Consider the following 24,179-nt stretch of genomic DNA (forward strand, 5'->3'; position numbering starts at 1 on the left):
AAGATGCTCCAGGCACTTGCTGCAGGAGATGGTCAGCAGGCTGTCAGAAGCAATCTTTATGGGCAGGCTGGTCTTTCACAAGATGTGTTTACAGAGCATGAAATGAACATTTTTGCACAGAGGCAAATAATTGCTTACAATGGAGACTTTAGTAGCAGATTTGAAGCTTGAATGATCATTAGTAAGGTCAGCTGGAGCATACACGATGTCCATCTCCTGAGCAAAGTCATTCAGGACTTTTTAGCTGTTCTTTTGTGCTGAAAGGTTTTAAGATGTTGTAATGTTCACGCCTTGAGCTTGTCACTTTTGATAAAAGTTTGTGATAGGCTGTGTTGCTACATCTGTATATGTGGTATAGTTCTTTCAAAATCGTTCTTAAATGGCAAACTATTTTTTGACTTGAAGGAAGAGAGGAAGGAGCCCCCATGCCCATTATCCGAGTCTTGAATTATTATCTAGTAGTACTCCAGCGTTGGCAGGGCTTTTAAGATGCAGAGAGCATGTAGTGTGTGGGGAACAGGCTGTTGTCATGAGCAAAAGGGATCTCTGTGAAAGCTTTCTGTGGTCAGGAGATGGGTCTGAAGGGCAACAGCTCTCAGGGAATGTTGGCTGCCCCAAAATGCTCTGGTTAATGCTCTCACTCCTCAGGTCAGAGCTCTTTCTTGGGCAGTAATGAAAAATGGTTTCCGAAGAATTGCTATTGGCAAAATTAATCAGATTGATTCTTCACTTATGACACAGATCAAGACTTGAACTTCAGTCTTCCATGGTAATAAGACCAGTTCATCATCACTAATTGCATCTCTTTGTTCCCGGCAGTTTCTTCAGCCTCCTTACTCTCCTCCAAGGTCACTTCCTCACTCAACAGATGTGCAAGTCTGACAGAGCGTTTAAAAGCACAGGGCTTGAAGTAGATGAAGGTTTTGTTAAAGCAGTTTTGTTTGGTTGCAATTAACCACGTTACAGAACTCAGGAAGTCTGACTGATGTTAATTGTGAGTGCAGACAAACGTCAGAGCAGAGGGAGCCTCTCCTCTCTGCACACCACAGTTGGAAATGCTGCTTGAGGCTCGGAGTGCTCCATTTTCGAAACATCTGTGCTGCTTCAGGGAGGGAAAAAATTGCCAATGTCATAAAGGCTGTTCTGAAAAGCTCTTTAAAATGCTGTGTGTTACACTCATGATCTTCCCATTGCTTTTCTGTAGGACATCACTCTCTCCAGAGGCTGTGGCCCTTCTTCCTTCATTCACATTGTGCAGAACAGCCTTAACCATAACCCCTTTCAGCAGAGTTATCCTTGTCTGTGCTGAAAGCCAGTGAACATAGCTCTTAACTGGAACATTAGAGCACTGCCTGAATACTCCCAGAACAACTGTCCTTGAGTTCAGGGAACACACAAACTCTAGGATACAAGTTGTGTCTCACTCCCTGTTCCCATGAAAAGGCAGCTTTAAAATAGTTTATGCTACTCTGTACAAGGCTGAGCAGAGTTTCACCTTCAGAGTTCCTCCAAAGAGGTGAAATGGAGCTCCCTGTGCGAGCTGAGCAGCACTGTTTTGCCAGCACTGTTTTTGCCATGAGGTGTTACACCATAAATTTTCAGAGGACTCGAGAGAGATGAACACACAATGAATTAGTCAGGCGCTCTCTAACATGACCTGCTAATAGCCTGCCCTCTCCGAAACAGTCCCAGCAGTGGGAGCTTAATTCTTTTTTTCCTGTTTAATGAGACTTGGTAGAGCAAACACCTAAGCAAATCGGAGGAGTTTGTAGCTGTCGTTCTCTGCCGCATCTCATGTATAACCATGCGTTTTATTTCTTTATTGATTTTTTTTTTCTTTCTTTGTCGATGCTTAAGCAGTATTCTTTCAATATGAAGCAAGACTCATAAAAATACCAGATATAACATATTCGAGTCAAATTGGGTACTTGTGTATTCTGGTATGAGACGCTACAAAAACTGTATTTCAGAGAATGTCCTGCTGTACAGCAATTTTTCTCAGTCCCATGGAGCTTCATTATAGCGAGGTCAGACTATGCCGTAGAGAAGAGAATTTATATTTTATCATAGGGCTAACTTCTATGCTCTTGTAATGACCCTGAAGGACAGTAAATGCTCTAAATAATTCAGCTTCTTTGGAATTTAGTTCCACTGTGCTATAGGAGCTAGAATAGATCTAGGAAAATAGAAAATATTGTGGTATATTTTAATGTGATGCCTGAGGGATGCTCATGAGGATGTTTGGCTGCCATAACTCTATCCAGAGAGTGGACACTGAAAATTTCAGGGATTCAGTGTTTTCAGTGTATTCTCGAGGGAAAGACCTCCCTTAAGATCCTTGTGGTGAAATGGGACTCCTCAAAGTCTAATTGCCTCTTGGCCCAAGATGGAATATATTAATTTCTCACATAGTTACAAAGCCTCTTCCATAATTTCATGTGTGGTACTTTTAATTTCGTGTCTTGGCCTTTTCTTCTTTGCAGCAGTGTGGAAAAGTGTGAGGGCTATTTGTAATGCATGTCCTTTATTTTCTGCACAGTCATCTCTGCCCTCATCAGCATCCATTATATTGCATTTTTCTGTGTGTGATGTTTTTGTAAATATCTCAGGATGAAATTAGCTTTTTCAAACAGCAGGACAGAGTTCCATGCAGTCATGATGATAGAACAGCTGCTGAACAGCTGCATAAAAAATCATTGAAGTCTCACATCTGTACAGTTAATGCCTTCTTTACCCTTTGAATTGTATCCTAAATTTTTGATGCTTTTTTCTGTGGTTGGGACTGCTTTTGAATTTTAATCCCATTCTCCCGTTAGCAACATCAGCAGATTTAACAAGCCTGTTTTCCATTCCAGTATTGAAATCAATAGATAATTTTACAGAGTCTAGAAAGATTCTGGCAAAGATTGTTTTGACACATGACCTGAATTTTTGCATCAGAGTGTGTAAGTTTTGATTAGATTTGAGTGAATCCAATTTGGATATTAACAATAACAAGATTCAGTATGCTTAGTTTTACATCACTGAGTGACACTTCTCTTTTCTCTCCTGTCTGCTTGGTTGTTACCTGTCCCACAAAGAAGCTTCTTGTTTCTTCCTTTTTAATCCTGACACTGCTATAGTTAGCAGCTGTTTGTCACTTTTAAGATGACATCCAAAAGTGATTTGTCACCTTTTAGACATATACAATGTTTTGGTATCTGCATCCCCAGCCCTGCTCTTCCTCAATTCCCCAGAAGTGTTCAGCATCTTCCAGTTATTGGAAATATTATCTGCCTTCCACAGGCAGCCCAACACTGTCAACCAGCTTGTTCTCAGACCCAACCAATTCATTTTTCCAGCCTCTATCTTCCCCTATTGCACCCAAACCAGGCTCAATGGTCACTAGTAGAGGGCATCTCTAGAAGGGACCAGTGTACCCACACAGGGTCTAACCTCTAGATTCAGCATTCCAGTGTGGATTACTTGATCCTTTCCTGGCCTTGGGTCAGCCCCACCTCACCCCAGAGTGGAGGCGTGGACAGTTAAGTCTTGGTGGCATCAAGATGTGTGATATTCCCAATTTCATGCTGCGTTTGAAAGGAGTAGAGTGAAGCCTCATGAGCAGCTTGCTTGGGAGAGGAGTATTAAACTTGGGAAGTGTGATGAGATGATGCACATACGGTGCCCAGGAACGGGAGTGCTGCAGGGAGCTCTGCCAGTGCTTTCCCTGTGGAGGGAGGAGTGGGGAAAGGGTGGCAGACGCTCTCCCTTGCGCTGGGTACATGTACTTGGCACCTCAGCTTTTTACTGCTGGGAAGCCTCTAAACATCACTGTAAATGAAAGTTATTTTTAAGGTGCCCAGAACTTGTCCATGGGATCACCTTCCCTTCGTGGTTCCTGGTGGGTTTTTAATCCATAATTGTGGGATGTGTGTGTTCTCCGAGTCGCTTTTGCCACCCATCAGTGGTAACGTGGTGTCCTAGAAGAGGTTGGTGACTGAATTTGGGATTTTTGTGCAGTAACTGATTTTTGAGATTTTGGGATTTTTGTGCAACATACTTAGTCTGAGCAACAGTTAACTAACTCCTTGGGAAGAAGAGCCCTGTTAAATGTTGCTTTTTAATCCTGATGTTTTCAGTTTAACATAACACCGTCAAGAAGCATCAAGCTTGTCAGGAAGTTGGTAGGAAATTCACTTTAAAATCTTTAAACAGCTAAAAGGGAAATAGGGATAGTCTGTTGGTGAAAACCAGAAAATTGTTGTTTTGCTGCATTGCTGTTAAGGAAAAGTTGTGCTGAGATTGATGCTGTTGGTGGGAATCAGGCAGCAAACCTGTTTTGGAGCACCACCTGAAGTAATAGTAAAAGTTTATTGAAAACAATGATTTTCTTTTTTTTTTTCCCTAAAGTAAAGCTGCCAGCGTGGTTGTTGATTTTTCCAGTGTCTGCAAGGTAAGTGAGCAGTGTCAGCACTGAAGGTACTGCCTGAAGAGTGTGGAAAATAAAGTAGAAAAATGCTTGTGATTCTTTTTGCTTTATCGGAGTTAGCGGGAACTATTTGGTTCAAGATGTGTGTAAGTGTTATGTAGGCAGGATAATTGCTCCTGGTAGCAGAGATACACTCTGAAAACATCTGTAGGCCTCTTGATGGCTTAGGTTCTCCCTAAAATCCTTTTGGCCAGGTATTTATTGTCACCTGTCTGCATTTCCACGGACAGTTTAGGGTTAAGCTGCGGTCAGGGTCTACTGAGCAAGGTGAGCTGGCACAGCCTGTCTGGGGATCGTTCCCTGCACAGGTGGGTGCTGCTCATAGGTGCTGTGACATCCTCTGGTTTTGGGTCTGACTTTTTCACAGATGACAGTCAGATTGTGCCTCCTCTCAAATAATCTGGTTGGAGATACTTCATTAATTTTATGTGTAGCTCCTAATGATGGGTGAAGGCTCAAGGAAAAAAAACCCCTAAAGTGCAGATTTTTTTGTTTTTTTCCTAGTAGCTTTCAAAATTCATCAGGGAGGAAACAGTTTCTAAGCATGATATGCAACTTGCTGCGGGTAGCACTGTGCTGACATAAAACACATTCTCAGTACCTGGCACACAACAAAGTGGCAGCTACAGTTCTTATTCCAGTTTTTGAGTCATATCTGTCACGTAGGTTTTGTATGGATTGAATATATTTTTCCATAGCATTAAATGTTGGGTCTTTTTTTACCTTTTTGGAGATTTCAGAAGAGCAGTATTAACCTTTCTGAAGCCAGGGTACTCTGCATGCTGACAAATCTTTGCCCCTCACCAGGCATCAAACCTTCCATAATGTGCCCTTGAATTTTGTTTGTGTAAGTTTGGCAGCAGCCCAATTTCCATGAGGAAAGGTAAATATCTGATCTACACTGTCAGCTGTTGCAGACTGCAGCAGCTCTGTCAGGCTTATGGATGCCTTATGGTGCTCTGCCTGCTTTTTTGGGCAAAATCCTGAGCATTTCTGTTTACTATTATGAACTATAACTGTTGGCAAGCTTTCAAACTGCCTCGCTCATCTTACCTCAGAAAACTTGTTCTAGTGCAGTCGTGCTTGTGCCTTTATCACAAAGTGCAGGGCATCCTGGTAGTATACTTTGCACATTGGTAAGTCCCAAAATTAAGTGTTTTTCTCTTGAAATGTCTGTCTCTAAGGAAAGTACTTAGAATTCTTCCTTTGCATGTCTAGCAGGTAGATTTTGTCCTGTCCTTGCTTCAAAGATTATTGGAACATTAGCAGCCTTATGTTTTTGTTTATTTGATTTTCCAGTTATGCCAGTTTATACCAGGATTTGTGCCAGGGTTTCCCAAGGACCTGGTACCCAGTCAGGTGGATTCCATTGTATGAAAGGCACAAATTGCCATCATTTCATCATTCAAGTAGTTGTAAATGTTGTGTATTTTTCCTGTAAACTGAACAAAATCATATTTGCAGTCACACGTTTGCCAGGTCCACCTACATGCAGCACCACCTGAGTTGTCATCTTGTATTAGTTGGGTGCTGGGAATTTCACCTCTGTAGTATTTCTGTGTTGAGGATATTCAGGATGCTCATTGTGATGTATTTAATGAGATTTCTGCTAATATGATACAGGCTTTGCTTCTCTGCTTGTGTATAAAATATTTGGAAGTTGTGTTCATCTGAGCAGTCCTTGATTGGCTTAACATTCCTATAATCTGATCTGGAGTTTATGGCTCGAGTACAGGGAATTCACCAAAGTGATGGAATTAATAGGCTTTGTATCCTGCATTTTTATTAAATCTTAATGCAGATTATTCAACTACTTCTGCATATGCAACATAATCTGTAAATCTTACTGGAAAGTCAGATTTCAAAGTGTGTCCTTAGAGGAAGCCACTACATCTTGTGGGCTGTTCAGTTGTGTTAAATGGAGTGTGGGTATCTGCAGACACGTGCCAGGTTCTGCCTCAAATGGTCACTTCTCAAACTGATCTCCAAACCAGCTTGCTCCCTCCTGTGACTGTAAGGCCGTATTTAAGACAGCTTCAGCTAGCACTAGATTCTGTGGAAAACAAAGTGCATCTCTCTGGATTTCATGCTCGTAGCTTCTGCCAGGAGTTGCAGTCCAAAACCAGCTCAAGGATGTGATAAAACACTAAATGTACCCCGGTTCCTTGGGAGAGCTCATCTAGTTTTAAGTTTCCAGCAAGCTGTAAAGCAGAAAGGGAAGGTGGGAGGGATGGGAAGTCTGTAATCTTATTTGGAGTGGCGGTTCAGAGATTCCTTTTGTCTACATCTTCATTCTGTGTGTTTGTTGTCTGAGCCCTCCTGGCTGTTGTCCCTCAGGCAAGGTGAGTAGCAGGTTGTCTCCATCTCAACCAGAGGCTAGCCCACAGTGTGATGTGTTCCTTGGAAATTTTATAGTGTTGCTGTGTCTTAGAGCAAGGTCAAAGAAATGTTCTTGTTGCTTGAGGGGAAAGCAAGGTGGTTCACCCCAGCTAAATGCCTGCAGGAGCTGATTCCAGGGTGTTCAGCAGATGCCTGTGACAGGCTCAGTGTGGGAGGAGGAGCAGTTCTGTAGATGGAAAGGGCTGTAAACGTTTTAGTGAACAGAAAAGATGAGAAAGCTGTTGTGGGCAAATGCATTCTAAAACTAGGCCAGCTGGGGTTTTAACAGCTGAAAGGAAAGTCTGAGACTGAAACTGCTGTGCTGTCACAAGATGTGCTTGAATTCAGGGAGGAACTTGCTGCTTGGTGCTCTGTGCTGACGACCTTGGAAGGTGCTGTGCCTCTGCAGGCCTGGGCTGAATTAGTCAAACAGTGAGTTCAGAGCAGCAGACATCACAAAACCGTAATATTATATCTAAAGGTAAGACAAGAACAAAGTGTGAGGTATTTGGTAGAGATAGATGACTAAGCTGGATGTCATATCACTGTCCTCAGCTGACATCTGCAGACTTTAATCCACCGATGATCCAGGACTTCTTGCAAGATGAAATTTTTCTTTGTGCTAAGGGGTTTTCAGCAATTGATGTTGAATAAAACTTGTTAACTGAAAGAATTTAAAGGGATGGGGGGAGTTTCAGTTCAAGCAGGTACTGTTCTAGCACTTGATATGAAAAGCTTTCTGCATTAAAAAAAGCAGTCAGCTAAAAGCAGCAGGCTGCCCCATCCACCAAGGAGCTTGCATTCTGCAAGGAACATACTTCTATAATAGCACTACAGCTCCCAAATTTCCCTGGGCACCCTGCACAAAAGGCTCTGCTTTGTGCCTGTCTGCACTGATCCATTCAGCTGGTTCTGGTCCAGCTGTGGTTTCATTCTCTGACACAGGGTAAGGACTGATCCAGGAGTGCCCACAGTTATCTGGGGCTCTGTTTCTGAAGGAATCGGGCAGGATATTTCCATACTCCGAAGCCTGGCCTCCTCAAAAACAAAGAAGAAATCTGAATTCAGTATTACTGGTGTTACAGGTGGGAAAGAAAATGATGGCCAGGGGATAGCATTCTGCAGGAAAAGTTCAGGTCTGGTTCAAACCTGTTGCTTGGGTGTGAGTCTCAACAAGCTGTGAAGATGAACTTGGCTTTTTTGTCTTTGAAAGCACTTAAAAATTCTGCATGATGTGGTGCCATTTAGTCCTGCGTTGCCTTTTAATAGTTCCTGAAATGTTGAAGGTATGGATTATGTTAATGTACCTTTTAAATTTTTTATGGACTGAAATAGCTTCAAAAATTAACCTTTTGAAAACACTTGGGTAGATCACACAACAGGCTTTTAGCAGCTTTTTCTTCCAGTAGTATGCTGCCTCCTGTTCCAGTAAACGAGGAGCTTTGATTAACTGAGGTTATGCTCAGCTTCCTGACCCAGGAGCAGCCTCCAGCTGATATTGGTGATATTTTTATTTTTCATTAGCTCATCTGAAAGTCTCAGCTGTTTTCCTGCCAGTGAAAAGGATGGAGGCTGTTTGTGCTGTGTGAGTGCTGTACCAGTTTGTTGCTCAACGCATGCTAATAGAGCTCTGACAAACCAAAAAAAGAACTGCATTTCTTCATGGTGCAATAACACTTTCTATCTGTTTATTTATGAAAGGGTTACTTACATTTAGCATGGATGGTCTCACAATCCTTAAAACCTGAGCTTGCTGCAGTGAGAGGGAGGATTGCTCCTGGTTTCTGCTAGACCTGGCTTCCCTCACATTTTGCTTCCTGAAACACCTCAGGTACTGTAGGTTTTGGAAGACTGGAAAGAATCCGCCTATAGATGTTTTCTATTTCTGCTTTATCATGTCACAGAATGTGACAACTGGGTTGTACCCAAGTGTGTACTCTCGAGTATTCCACTGAGTTCACCTCAGGTTGCAAGCTCCTTTAATAAATAGAGGAATGGTTCCTATTTGCTGCTTTCCCTTTGCCTGTTGGTTTTTTTTTTTAATTGTTTTGGCATCTTCAACATCTTGTTGTAGGACATGAGTGCAGGATAGACTTGCTGAGGTGCTGGGATAAATGAAGAGGTCTGGGGTGGAACAGATGCCCCGTTTGACACTGTCTGCAAAGATCATGGGTCTGATCATAGCTCCTTGGTTTGAAAGAAAATAATAAATCAGTAAAACAAGTGTTTGAAGAGGGTTTGAGATCTGTACAGCATTATGGTTAACATACATGCTTCAGCAAATCTTTTTTCCTCATGTGCAGAAAACTCTTGGCTTATGTCTCTAGTCACACTTTTTTTTTTTGGCTGCAGCCAGGCACACTAAATAGTGATTAAACAAAAAATTAAAATTCCATTTTTGTGCATTTGGTGTTTGAACGCTGATCAATTGCTTTGGCGGCGCATTAAGTAACAGCGTGGTAGACAACAGAAGGGGCTTATTTACAGCAATCTGTCTAAATCCATTCTCAATGTATTGCTTAATATGCCTTTCTACTTTAGTTCATTTTCAGTTTTTAAAAAATGAAGGCTGGAAACAGGCAGGAGAACAGTTTAAGATATTGCTGGAGAAGTAATCACTCCTTAGTGGTAAACAACTTCCAGTTCTTAAGGAAAAGAAAATGTGCTTGAGCTGAAATAGAACTTATGGGCTTGTTGTAGGAGTTAATGGATGGAATTCAATGGCTGGTGCACTTACATAGCCTGACTAGTAAGTCTATGATCATAGATGATCATAACGAAGCCTTCACGCTTTAAAATGTGCTTTTTGCATGTTGTTTACAATTGACCATTTAAAAAACCAGCGATATTTTTACAAAATGGGAAGCTAACACAGAACAAAAGTGAAAATTACTGACCTAATTTTTTATAGGGATAGAAATCCAGATCCATAATGTCAATTTACCCTAACCATGCAGAATTGACAGTTGCAGTGTTCAAACAACGGTCACTGCATTTCACAGATAAAATGCACATAAGGGGGGGATGGTTTGGACAAAAATATTCTACCTCCTGCTATGCAGTTATAATTAATGAGAAATTAGGATAAGAGTGAAAATTGAGGTGAAATACAGCATTACACATATGACATAGCTCCCCATAAATGAGATGCTTCTTTAAGAGTTAAAGTCCTAGGAAGCTTGCTGTGTTTTGCAGATTGCTCTGATAGCACAGTCTAGAGCATTTGTTGAAGGAGTATCATCAAGTTATGTAATTTGCATAATTGAGTCAAATCCCATGCAGCATCCCTGAAGGAAACCACTAAAAAAAGCAACATTCTGGTCCCTGTATGCTGTGTCTGGATTTCTAGAGCTCAGACATCTTCTACAAAGAGGGAGGGGAGGAAAAAAAAAGCAAGAAAGAAGGAGAAGAGCTTCCAGAATCACATCGATGTCAGCAACCTGCCCATTTTCCCAGTGAGAGGGACTTGAGGACATATGTGCACATCCTCCCTCTGCCCGTGGTGGCATCATGCCCACAACCTTACACACAGCTCTGCTGGTAGTGATGGCATGAGATAAAAGCTGCAGTCGAGGATGGGGAAGGCAAATGTTTTATGGTTCACACTGCCTTTTTTTGGTAGTCTGCTGAAATGAGGTCGGTCTCGAAAGTGTGGTTCTTAACCAGAAATATGACGCTGATCAGGCTGCTGCAGCTACACCTTCCCTGCAGGGCTGTGTGGATGGTGAGGGCTGGCAAGGTCTCCGAGGCAAAGACACTGATATTCCTTTTCTAGCACTGAAAGTCACTTCAAAATTAATGTTTAGACACTGTTGACAGAACTTGTCAGTGACTCACAGCAGACTTTTCAGTTATGGTGTTTTAATAGCGACCTGCAAAACCAGAGCCCTGTATGTTTGCTTGCAAGGGGTACATACAGTAAGAAATATTCTAACCTCTTAACATTTACCCAAGCTGAATTAAATGTGATGGAGGACTCCAGTGTTGAATGAACTACGGTAACTTCTCTGCCCAAGACCAAGGAAAGCTCAAGAATGCAGCATGTCTGCCATGATCTGGAACTGAGTCTACCCTTCAGGATTCTAAAAGCCACTTGGAGGTTTATGTTGATCCAACAGAGGTTCATGTTTTGCTTGTCCTGTGTGAATCTCTTTTGGTGTTAGTTGTACAGGGAAGAAACACCATGAGCACTGCAGGCAGAGGAGCTGATAATGACTCACCCTGCACCGTCCTCATTTCATTTTGTTGATGCCAACATGAAGAAGTGTTGATCCTTGTGAGTCTCCAAGACTGAGCGCTGTACAGAGTCTGTTCCCCAGGACTTCAGGATCAATAACTTATTCTCTGCACCTCTGAACTCCCACACTGCAGAGAGGCCTGAATAACTGATGCACGTGCTTGATAGTTTTCCCTCTTGCTTAAATTTAAAGTTTATAAATTACTGACATGTGTGGCCTTGACAGGGTTAGCTTGACCCAGCTCACAGATGCTTTTGTGTGTAAATTTATCTGAGACTGAGAGAACTAATAGATCTATGTGCTTGACTTTCTACTGTCCATCTGCCTGATTGGTACTGTGTGTAACACAGAGGCAGTCTGTGATTTTTTTTTTCTTTTTTGTTTTTCTTTATTTTAATAGCCCTGGAGGATGGTGTGCTGCTGCCTGCTTCTGCTCTATCTCAGGGTTTAAATTGCTTGCATTAGGTTGTTGCTTGCTCTGAGGATGTTTACATGCACATTGCTGACCCCTCTGAAGAATGGCTTGAAGCTGTGCACAAAATTTACTTCCCTGTACACATTATCCTACACTGAGTGCACAAACACAAGGATCCCTTCAGCCCAGAGCCTGGGGGTGCTCATGCTGAGCAGGGATGGCTGCACCTGCTTTTTAATGGCTTTTAGGCTGCTGCTTGGGTGCGACAGCTGTGTAATGGTGAGAGATGCACCTCCCGAGCCAGCCCAGTGTGGCTTCCATCAGAGGGTTCTGGAGATGTTGGTGTGAATCCTTTGAGGTGTATTTCAAACTTCTCTCCCGTCTCCTGGGAGCTGTTGTGGAGGACAGCTTGAGATCCATCCCATTAGTGTATTTCAGAAGGAGTGAGTCGTGGTTGTATCCCAGCTGCTAGCTCAGCCCCACGCAGCCGCTCGCTCGCCCCCACCGTGGGGTGGGGGTGAGAACTGGAAGAGTAGAAGTGAGAAAACTCACGGGTTGAGATAAAGAGTTTAAAAAGTAAAGCAAAAACCACGCAAAGCAAAACAAACCAGGGAATCCACTCCCTGCTTACCACGGGCAGACAGGTGTTCAGCCTTCTCCAGGAATGCAGGGAAGATAAATGCCATCACTCCAAGCAACCCCTGCTTTTCTCCTCCTTCCCCCAGCTTCATGTACTGAGCGTGACACCACATGGTCTGGGATGTCCTTGGGGTCAGCTGTCCTGGCTGTGTCCCCTCCCAACTTCCCAAGCACTGCCAGCTTCCTCTCTAGGGCAAAGCAAAAAGGCCTGGGCTCTGGGTAAGCCCTGTTCAGCAGTAATGAAAACATCCCTGTTTTACCAACACTTTCCAGTACAAAACCAAATAACAGCCTGTGCCAGTTTGGGCAAATTTGGAAATACATCCTCTGAGAGAAGGCAGGTTACAACCCTTCCCTCCCCCACCAGGTTCGGGAAAAATTGAATTTTCCTCAAAGTGAAAGAGATAAAAACTATTTATTTATTTAACAAATACACAGGAAAAGGATAATAATGCTAAATAATAATAAAACCTCTTGCTCTGCTGAGAGAAACCTGGGAAAATTTCAGAGTCCTGCCGTAGATCTCTCTCTCCCCTTCCTTGGAGCTGGGTTGGGGTGGTGGGCCCCCCTCCAGGGCCAAGGCCTTGGTGGAAAGTCCTCCCAATGTATTCTGATGTTGAAATCGTCCAGCAGAGAAGAAGGGAAAAATCGGAGTCCCAGGAAAACAAAGTTCAACTCTCTAGAGGAAAAGGAGCTGAAAAACCTGGCCGAAAGCTGGCTGGAAAGAAAGCAAGCCGGGTGCTTCCTCCTGCTCCCGCGTCTGCTGAACACAGAGAGCATCTCTATCTTTGTGTCCTTGAAAACAAAATGTTTTAAAGAGTTTTGTTGGGTTTTTTTTCTCCCCCCTCTCATTTTAAAGGCATAGAACAGCGATATGGGATACACATCATAAAGTCACCCCAAGACACAGCCCCACACCACCTCCTGTGAAGAGAATTAACTCTACCCCAGCCAAAACCTGCACAGAGGGCAATCCCCATGGGTACCTGCAGCAGTGGAAAATTTCCAAGGGATGTTTTCAGAGTTCAGAGGGAAGGGAGGTGCCTCTGCAATTCTAGTTTAGGTTGCCCGAGTCCCAAAAAGAGGTGGGATTTAAAGCACTCTTAACAATGCCCTGTTACACAGACTTGGATGTCTTTTTGCTGGTTGGTGTCAGTTTTCCTCTTTTCTTCAGGGTGCCTGAATTCCCTGCTCACTTTGCACAGGTTTGACACGGGGTGCTGGTTCCCACGTGCGCAGTTGGTGTTGTGAGGTTCAGAGTTGTGCTGTGTATTCCCCCTTTTGGATCTAGTCCCTGGACACTCTGGCCATGCTCTCGTCTGCAGTGGTGGGTGGGGTTTCCAGAGCAGCTGCTTTTAAGGGATTTTCACGTGCTGACTCACAGCAAGTGGCAGGAGGGACAGTGGCATTGCCAGCGATTCTCCTGGTGTGTGCATTCCGTCCAGAGTGCTATAAACAAAGAGACAAAAGAGACCTAAAATATTGAGATTTCAGACTTGCCAGTTGTTCCTGTGCCCAGTATGATACTTGTGCACAAGCCTAGTGCTCAGAAAGTTGGCAAAACTCTCCTGGCAAGGATGTGCTCTGGTCTGCGAGAGCTTTCCAGGACTTTTCTTGGCAGAGGAGTACCCTGCAGAGGAGACTGGTCAGTGAGCTGGCCTGGCAAAGAATTCTTCTTGCAAAACAGAGGCAACAATTTCACAGGACGGTAGTGTGCTCTAGCGTGGGTTATTTAGTGGGAATGATTAGAAGGATGGCATTATCAGCAGCTAGGAATTCACAGGAGAAGAGTGGTGTTTAATGGGACAGCTGGAAAACCACAGGGCAGGTTAAGCAAATTAATTTGATATCTGTGTTTGGTGAGTTCAGGTGAGCCCTTCCATGACAGGAGTGTGTGGTTTTTCACCAGCTCTGCTGCTCTGGGGCTGCACTTGCCTTCTCCTGCATGATGTGAATCAATAAGGCTTTTGCAGTGCCTCTCATTAATCCTCTTCCCTTCAGCAAGTCTGAGTCTCCAGCCTGTGCAGTCAGAGGTGAGCTGGAGAAGTTGGATTACTGGGGATCTTCATTTGCTGACTTGTTTTCAAAGCACCCCTGGCTTTTGAATTTCAGGAACAACATAATGAAATAGAAGCTCTAATTGGGTTCAGCAGCAAGAGTCTTAATAAATGACTTAAATCTTGTTTTGATTTTATTCAGGTGTGGTAGCGTCTCATTAATAATGATCCTGCAATAGGTCTCCCATTACATCCTATTTAATTAACAAAAAGGCTCTAAGATGTATTGGATGTTTTCAAGATGAAAATGGGAGTTTTTAATAGATTCCCTGATCAAGAAATACTGTTCTGCATACATGATGGTGCCCTGGAAAAATATCACTTAACAGCTATAGCTAAAGTACTGTTCTGAGACAAGCAAAACTCACTTCCTCCCTCACCGCTTTCAGGCTAAAAGCGACTTGCTTGTGATGATTTTGCCTTAAGGGAGATGTTTAATTTCCTCTTACAGGAAGGGGAGGCTGCTTAGGAAAGGTTTCATTTGTTGTGTATTTATTATATATCCAATTTTTTGTTTAAAAGGCATCATACGTGAGGCAAAAGAAAGACCATTACTTTGCTGATGGACAAAGGAAAAAGGACTGGCATAACAAAGAAGCCATAAGGAGGGACTCTGAGCGTGTGGGTATGTGAGATTGCTATAAAAATGTTTTAATACAGATTGTAACTTAGTTTGATTTTATTTGGTAGGCTGAGTGTAGAACAGCGTGTTTAACTTCAGAGTCAAGGTGATGTTCTTGGCATGATGCAGCATTAATGCCAATTTATCTGTTAATCTTTTACCTGTGTTAATCCCAATTTAATTCCTTTTTCCCCAACTGCACAATAACCATTTTGAGGTGAAAATGTATCAGTTAAATCTCGGTGCTTTCATGACAGGTGGAAAATTGATTTTTTTAAAAAAATCCCCCCCAGAAAGTGCATGTGTACCTCTCCCAAAAATGGGAGATCCAGAAAGGAAGAATGAGAAAACCATTCTGGACTATAACATTCATGAAAGTCCATTCTGTAGTTCTGGGGTTTGTCTTGCATTGCAAATAAGGGCCCATTTTGAATATCACAGCTTTACGCTGGCATGTTTGCAAGGGCTCTGCCCTTCAGTGCGAGAGCTGAGGTTGTAAATGCACAAATCCATCTGTGCTGAGAATTCCAACAGTGCTCAGATATTCAAACCGTATGGATTCTTCCCACTGTGAAACAAAAGGCATTCTGTAGGTCCTCCATAGCATTGCCAAAACCCCTTCATCTGTTTCTGATGTTAGAAGGAAGACTTTTACCTTTGATTTGCACAGCTGAGTGGTTTGTAGCAAAACTGCTTATCAGATAAAATTGTTATATTGGCGTGGTTGACTCGGTGCTAAATATGACACAGAGCACAAAACTAATAAAGTAATGTTCAAAGGACTATAAGATGCTCTTTTTTTGCTATATGGATTAGTTTCTGGCCGTTAAGCACTAATTAGCAGTAATGATCTGTATTTACTTTCTGTCTATGCACAGGAAATGGAGAACAGGGAAAACCTTACCCAATGACTGATGCAGAGCGAGTGGACCAGGCATACAGGGAAAATGGCTTTAATATCTTTGTGAGTGATAAAATTTCTCTGAATCGTTCCCTTCCAGACATCAGGCATCCAAAGTGAGTATACAGTTGCATTTCTACGAGTGAAGGTTTGCAAGCCCTAAATTACCACATCAACAGGAATGTGTTCTTTTTTATTCTGGACTCTTGTACCTTTGCTCATCAGATACAATCCTTGCACTGCTGGGTCCTGGTATTTCCTTAATAAAGGATGGTGTCTAGTAAATTCAGTGGGAAATAGAAGAGATCGAATCTGGGGAAAAAAATCATTTTTTGATTTCAAAAGACTTAAAATTACCACAGACTTGCAACCCTGCTTAGAAAAGACCTTGAAAGTAACCCAGAGGTTCCAGTTCTTATGTTGGCCACTAGCTGGAAATGACAATGGAATGCTCAGGAGCAGAAGATGCGAGTAGTTTCACTCAGCTATGTATGAAGAGCTTTATCAGGTTTATGGATTATTTTTGTGGACATCTTCCTCATAAAAACAGCCTCAACAGGGCTTACAAGTAGAAATGAGTTCCAACTGAATGCTGATTTTAGAGTTCATCTGGTTTTGGACATTATGATGTAGGATGGCATTGAACTGGATTTTGGTAAAGCCAGAAGTTTTTCACTAGCAAAAGTGCTTCAGTTAGGACTTAACCCTTGTTTATACAAAACTGGGAGGTTTTTAAATACTGTTTGTGTGGTTCTTAATCTGAAAGCATTGCTAGACATTTGAATCCAAGCTTCTTTTGTGTAAAGCTGTGTTTATTACAATTTAGTAAATCTGAATTCAACATCTGCTTTATTCATGAGATACAAGTTCCAGAAGTCAGGTTTTATAATTTGTTAACTGCACAATTGAGATATTACCTCTTCAGCTGTCACAGCAAACTAATCAAATACACTGGCTTGACACCCTTTCTCAATATATACACATAAAACAAAGTAGTGAGTGTAGCTCCATAAATATTTTAGGCATGCAGCTGAAATGTTTAAACATAGAGATAAATCAGGTAACTGAAGATGTTTGTGGATCAGCCCATGCTCAAGTTCTAGGAAATACAGTTTGAGTTTACTAATCTAAATTCCACCTGTCCTCCATTTACAGGGGCTGTCTTGGGCTCTGAGAACTTAAACATCAGACAATGTCAGTATTTCGTTATCTGAGGATTTAATGTGTTACCTCACATGCCTCAGTATTTCCTGAAATTGCCAACTCAGTGTTAATTCTGCTATTTAAACTTCTTTAAAAAGTGAAACTTCTAACTCCAGCCCCAGTTAAAACTAGTAAGTGAAGTGTCTGGGACACCAACAACTTAAGCTGTGATTAATGGTGCTGCTGCAGTGGTTTGCTTGTTGCTTGACACATCCTTTCCCCCAGCATAGCAAGCTGTAATTGTGGGGGCCTCGAGGAGAGGATAAACACCATGTGCCTCATGGGTGCTGGGATTAGCTGGGCAGGGAGCAGGGTTACCCATAGTGGGGGTGTGCACTAAAGGAATTCACCACTGGAAAGGTCTGCTGTGCATTCGCTGGGCCCAGTAAAAAAGCTATACATGAAATGGTATGGTTTGTGTTACTTGAGAGGTTGATGAGGGCAGTTTATAACAACGTTAGGCTGAGACCTAGTCATAAAGTCACAAGTCCATAAAGAGTATTCCAGAAGGAAGGGAGCTGTGGTTTAGAGCCTCTTACATCCAGTGAGGTAATAGAGGCTTTGGAGAAGTGCCCGCAGACAGCAGGGAGCGTGAGGAGAAGGTGTACTGGGCAAAAATGCATCATCTGCCTTGCCCTAAGCTTTGGAGCCACAGCTGGGCTTCTCCCCAACAGCTGCCCTGGGTGGAGAAGGACAAAGAAGCAGCTGATGTGTGAGCTGATGTGTGGACTTTAATATACAAATAGTGTGTCACCTCTGCTTTCTGTTAATTGTGGGACTCGAGGAGCTGGGGCACAGCATGTACTGGATCTGCCTGGTGCACACATACAATTGTTTGTTTCAACAGTCATGTCTTCCCCTGGTAACATTTTTCTTTAAGTGCCTCTAGGGCTTTTAATATTAAACACTAATTTTGCAGGTCTTGTAAAGCAATTGTAGATACAGTAGCTGGAGGGAAGCAATTTCTCTCCACACTTAATGGTTAAACTTAATAGCTAAAGTTTCCCACTTGTTAAAGTTAGTCAGAAAATGAGAATTCCAGTTTAAGAAGAGTTAGAAAAGATTCAAGAGCTCTTGGTTCATACTGGAACAGGACTGTAGCTAGTAGCTGTTGGAAGAAGGTTAGGATGGCAATGCCAAGGGCCGGATGAAAGCAGTCCCTGCAGCTTCAGTTTGCATCTTGCATCTGTGCATTGCAGCCACAGCCTGCAGGCTCTTGGCAGCACCCCAGGACAATTCATTACACCCAGAATAAGTTACTGTCCTCTCACACAGGCACCAGAGTAACTTCCTGTAGGCACAGATGTATTGAGCTTGTATAACATAGGTGTGTCCTTCTCCATGCCCTGGGAAAGGTCCAGAACAAAGCTGCCGCTGCCGGAGCCGCTTTCATTCCCGTCTGCCCTTTCAGGAGCCAGGGGAAGGAATTACTGCCTGTGTGCATGGAACTGTGCACGGAGTGACTGCCTCCTGGGGGCCTGGCAGAGCGCAGCCTGCACAGCAGCCTGGGGGCTGTGCAAGGGGCAGGGAGCAGCGTGGGACCTCCCTCCCCTGCTCCTGGGCACAGGGCAGCTTGTCCCGCTGGCACTGTCGTTGTACCCTCCACACACCTCCATTCACACAGCCACCACTGGTTTGCTCTGGACACAGGGGCCTCCAGGAATCGAAGAGATTTTTGATCCCTTCTGAAGAGCTACTGGGTGTTTTTTAACTGCATTGGGTCACTGTGTGGTCTTAGAGGTTACCTGTTTAACAAGCTTTGAAATCCACTTATGGCCACACCTGCAGGAAAGTAAACACTGCACTTCATACTACAGAATTTTCTTTTTTAAACTACTTTGAAACCAACCCTACAAGGCAAGAAGTCGTTACCCCTATTTCAAAATTAAGAAAATTAATGCACTTTGCATCATTTTGAGGAGTAAAGAATGAACTAAGTTGCTTGCTGGTAATTAATATTGAAGCGCTGGTGTGTTCTGGCAGCACCTTTTGACTTGCTCTGTCTGTGTCCAGCTGCAAGAACAAGCTGTACCTGGAGAAGCTCCCAAACACCAGTGTGATAATTCCCTTCCACAACGAAGGATGGTCCTCCCTGCTCCGGACAGTGCACAGCGTCCTGAACCGCTCCCCTCCCGAGCTGGTGGCAGAGATCGTGCTGGTGGATGACTTCAGTGACAGAGGTAGGATGGTTTGTGTGTGACATCCCCACCGTATCTCCCTACCTAAGGGATCAATACACTTGCAAATACATGTATTTGCATGAGGTTTTTTGCTTGCCAGCAGCAGAGCTCAGGGGAATCTTGTTTTAGTACATCGGAAAGCAAAAAACCTCGTGTTCCATATTCAGGGTGTGCTGGTTTAGCTGCTGCTGACATGGACTGTCCTGCCTTCTGGGCAATGTGAAAAGCCAGGGAAGCTGGTTTTAATATTCAGATAAGGGGCTGAGTAGCCCTTAACATAAAATGTTAAATGTTGACTCTTGAAATAACCAAAAAAAGCCAAGAGAGAGGAATAGCTCACTCCTTACATTCTGCTTGCTTTTTTTTTTTTCCCCCCCTGGACACAGGACATATAAAAGAATCCTTGATAAAAGGTTTCCACATGGGTCTGTCTATGATTTGGCTTGCCTTTCTCATGAATTTTTTTGCTCCTGGAAAGTAAATGTGCAGCATACAAACCCTTGCTCTCTCTTGCGGGGAACTTCCCTCCTTATTTTGTTCTGCACTGCCCAGAGTAGTCCCTTTGGGCTGGGTTGAAGTGCTCTATGCAGAGGTGTGGAGTCACTGGCACCTCCCATCACCACTAATGGAACAACCACTTGTCGTTGCAGCAGCAATGTGTGCACGTAGTTGCTGAGATCTTTTTCTCTGAACCATTTAAATGGTGCCTGATGCAAATTTAGCTGGGCTTTGTCTTGTGTTTTGCACCCTTGCTGTGGTAGAAAAGGCAAGTGAAGGAGGAATGAATGCCCCATCGTGTGGACGTTGCATAGCTGGAGAGATCCCATGGAAAATCCTCTGACTGGGGTTGAAGAGGGCACAGTGACTTTGAGGGGTTATGGTCAGATGTAGCAGCTGTATTTTCTCCTTTAAAGTTATTAAGACTATTTAGCTTTATGAGCTGTGGAGTTCAAGCCACTGATACTACTCAAGTGAGGCAAAAGAGTTTCTATACAGATACTAAAGGATACATCTCCAGAAACCTGACATATAGGAAGCCCCTAAATGAGCTTGGAAACAAGCTTGTGAATATTTAGTGTTCTGACCTATACTGGCTTCCAAATAGGCACTACCAACAGCTGTAGTACTTGCTCTAAAGTTCTTCTCTCATTAGTTTGCAAGCAAGGCATGCTACTTTGGAGAAATCAATGTTACATGAAATAAGTATTTCTTTAGAGGATTTTCAGGCTAAGGCGAGGAGAAGGAAAACCCACCCTCCTGACAAGGTCTTTTTATTGCTACTCTAGAAGTCTAGAAGCAAATTAGACAAGCTCATGCTGCAAGCACAAGTGAATTGTGCAAATGGGTTCCTTTTCAGAGAAGTAAAGTCATGAATTCTGGTTTCCTGTGGATCTGTTTTCCTTGTTCTTTAGATGTGCCCTGACCAAGTGAAAGAGAGCCCTCCTGGCTCCTCCCCTGCTCCTCAGTCTGTACCTGTGCTGTTTGTCCAGCTTGCTCTTCTCTGTTCCACCTGCCTCTGATAAGACACAAACTCTTCTCCCTTGGTCATCCATCTTCCATAAAAAGGTTGCAAGATGTAGCTGAGATTCATTTGTGTGCAGCATCTATTTATAAATAGATATAAAAGACTCCAGATGCTGGACAGTGAGCTGAATTGTCAAGGGAAGAGAATAGCACTCATGCAAAGAGAGTGTGTTAATAAAAACTGGTGTGGGGGTTCTCTTTGTTTGGGGGGGGGGATTTTTCTTGGTTGGGTTTTTTTTAAACCAGAATTTTCCTGCCAGCACAGCTGATTTCTGCACACTGGGACAATTACTGGTTAGGATGAAACATCTTTCCTTCAGTGCTGTCAGTTCTGTATCTGCACTTTTCTTCCTTAACCACACTGGGGTTGGCTTCCACATCCCTCAATGGGCTTAAATAGATCCTTACTCTTAGGAGGCTCTTAAGTGCTGATCACATGATCTTGATTTGAAAAGCTGATGGTTACAAATTTCTGGTTGTAACTTATCCATTGCTTAAAAAAACAAAAATAAACAAACCAAAAAGCCTAAAACCTAAACAACAAACACTTCAACCCAGTAACTGAGAATTGATAGTTTAATGCATCAAATTGAAATGCAGGAAGGAGTGGAAGTTCCAGGAAAACTTCTACTTGACGTGTTGTATGTTTGAAAAGGGCACATTCTTGGGTTTGGACTGTTAGGGCAACTGCTGCATTATTTTCTGTTTCTTATGATTAAATTGGGCAGGTAATAAGAACTCTGTGTCCAAGCTGATGATCATCACAGCTGTGCCACAGAACTGGAGAGCAGTAAAAAGAATGAGAAGAAATGTCTTGATTTTTTTCTGCAAATCATAAATGATTGGTCCTCTGCATTGTCTGCAAAGTATTCTGTATTGTCTGCAAGAATTCTGTGCTTCTGTTTGAAATAATAGTTCCCCAAATTTGTAGCAGCATCTTTCTTTTAAAGTTATAGAATCACTATTGGATATAGTGACAGTAGAGGCCACGTTTGAGATCAGAGGGGCATTGTATGAACAGTAAATGTCATCTCCTTCCCTGAAGAGATCAGTAAATAGTTGCCATAAACCTTTTCCAGTGAAAAGCCAAAGATGGAAAGGATAATCACTCAATAAAAAATCTATTATTCATTTTTTTTATCGAGAGGTTACTGTGACAGGATAAAACATAGGATATCTCTGCTGTACCTCATGCTGGCTTTTCACTCGAGGGTTGTCTAAACAGACCTGTAGAATTTTAATAACTCTTTAAAGCATAATCTTCAGTACCTTGACCTTCCCTGGCAAGGAGACTGTCTCTCTTGCCAGTATTTCTTGTGTGCTGACCTGTGCTGGGGTTAAATGTGCTGCGGTTTGCCAGCTGCCCTTGAGGTGCTGCTAGGGTTTCTTTCTTGTTCTGCTGTTTCACTGGTTTCTGACAATGGGGATATTGGTGCTGATCCATCAGTCTCTTTCATCCCTGTGTCTCACACATGGAGAATCTTTGCTGCTCATGAAGTAAAGAGGACTTTGGTAATAATAGAAATAGTAAGTGTGGAAACCTGGCTACTGCAAACAGTGTTTTTCCTGACAGATGTTATTTTCATATGTTTTTCATCTGGTTTCAAGCTTGAGAGTAAGGAATTTTTGGTGTGTCTACGAAGAGGGCTGAGAAGTTGGCTAACAGAGTGACAGGAGAGTGAAGACAGATTTCTGGGTTAGCTGGTGGCTGCTGTGGTCTGCAGCAAACCTGAGGGGCAGCTGTGGCTGTGTGTTACTGGAGCTCCTGGACAGATGAATCATCATCTGGAAGTGTCAGCAGCCATTTATTGCTTAATTTGTTTGAAAGAGACAACTCTGTGACCTTTAGCAATAAACATTTTTCATCCAAAAAATGCTGTCCTGATGACAGCAAATCTTAACAGGGAGCAGCAAAAGCTTTACGAGTCATGTTTTTTAAATGTTTCCTTTGCTTCGTACTTGGAAAGTCAAAATGTGCTGGAACAACTTGCTGTCTGGATTTGGGGGGTTTTTTTGTATGCCTGCAGTATAATGCAAATGGTCCAAATCTAAAAAAAGGCTAGAGCCTTACCTCACCCAGATTGTGTGCTGGATGCCATGTCAGCCAGATTGCTGTGGGAAAGGCTGCCTGTCAGAGGGGTCAGTCGGTGTGGTGGTTCCATCCCCTTTGCCTTGAGGTGCAGACCATGTTGTCACCTTCCTGAATCTTCCTCTGTGGGGATTCCCTTGGTAGGTTGGGTTGGCTTAAAAGGAGCTCCTTTCCATCACGTGCCATTAGTCACAGGAGTAAATACTGCAGGGCTGTTTTTTACTTTCTCTATCAATAGTCTCTGTTATCAGTGTAGCATTGCATTAAGACTGCTGTAATGCTTTTTTCCCCACAAACTTGCTTGAGATATCTGATGTAAGAACTTTCTTCCCAGTTCAAAACACTTGCAGAGATTTTCTGTACAGAAGAATATAGGTTATATTGGAGAGGGAGACACCAATTCAGCAAACTGTTGTTGGAGAATAAGAATTAACCTGCCTAGCCCTGGCTGCTTCTTCCTGCATGGTACAGAGAGCTGCTAGAGAGCCACAGACTGACCTCCATGGGTTTGATGAACCTCAGCTATTGCAGGGTGCTCCAAAATAATGCCTGCGCTTCTGGATAAGCAGAAATTGGAATGCAACCCATGTGAATTACCACTCTAGAATTCCTGACCATAAAAACTCCTAGCTGTGGCAGTCCTGTGTGGATTAGTGGCTTCACTTTTAATTTCTATAGCTATTCTTTAGGTCTGATCTCAGTTAAATTAAGCCTTTTCATATGCTGGCTTGCAGGGTACTAATTACATCCCTCTGAGCTTGTGTTACCAGAATGGCCCCAAGTAAACTAAAATGTTTTTTCATGTTTATCAGTTTTCTCCTGGGTACTGTCATGTGAAATTTGTTTGCTTTTTGAATATCTAATTACCATGCTGCTGAGTGGGAGTTTGGTTCTACTCTATCACAGAAATGGGAGGAGGAGAAGACAAGTGGAATTGCAGGCCAGTTTGTAACACTGCAGGTTTTTCTGTCAGCTCTGATGGCATTTTATTATTGATAGCAGGCAACGAGTAACAGGCAGGCAGTTCATGGTTCTTCAGGGTCTGCTTCAGTCCCTGGGCCTGCAGCCTGAATTGCTGTGATGAGAAATGGAGCTGTTCAGCTCTAGTGTCTGTCTTGTACGAAATGAATTGTTGGTCTCCACCTAATTCTTGTAGCTTGTGGGCACCTCTGCTGTAAAAGCTGTCTCTGTGTCCACATGAACAGATGTAAAGCTGTCCTCTGTCTCTCCCTAATAAATGATCAGCCTTAAGCTGGAGGAACAAAGGATGGCACATCCCTTTGCAGGATGCTTGTCAGAATGTTCTTTGCTTTTCACCTGGCACATACTTGGTAGCCCAGCAGTGTAACATCAAATACTCCTGGTGAAAAGCAGAAGGCTAACTCTTCGTTTTGGAGGAGAGGTCTCTTACAGGTGCAGAATTACAAATAGTTGAGTTTGGAAAGTACATCTGGAGATCAT

General features: G+C 42.9%; 1 protein-coding gene across 1 annotated transcript in view; it reads left to right on the forward strand.

Moving 5' to 3' along the window:
* LOC121657868 (polypeptide N-acetylgalactosaminyltransferase 10) overlaps positions 1–24,179 on the forward strand; it is an 82,436-nt gene that overhangs the window by 24,013 nt on the left and 34,244 nt on the right. The window contains exons 2-4 of the mRNA XM_042014047.1: positions 14,722–14,824; positions 15,700–15,838; positions 18,939–19,105. Coding sequence (XP_041869981.1) covers positions 14,722–14,824; positions 15,700–15,838; positions 18,939–19,105 — 409 coding nt within the window. The remainder of the gene's footprint in view (positions 1–14,721; positions 14,825–15,699; positions 15,839–18,938; positions 19,106–24,179) is intronic.

The sequence above is a fragment of the Corvus kubaryi genome, unplaced genomic scaffold (assembly GCF_017639235.1).
Source record: "Corvus kubaryi isolate FWS band 111438036 unplaced genomic scaffold, C.kubaryi_AGA036_p1.0 split1-37374, whole genome shotgun sequence".
NCBI lineage: Eukaryota > Metazoa > Chordata > Aves > Passeriformes > Corvidae > Corvus > Corvus kubaryi.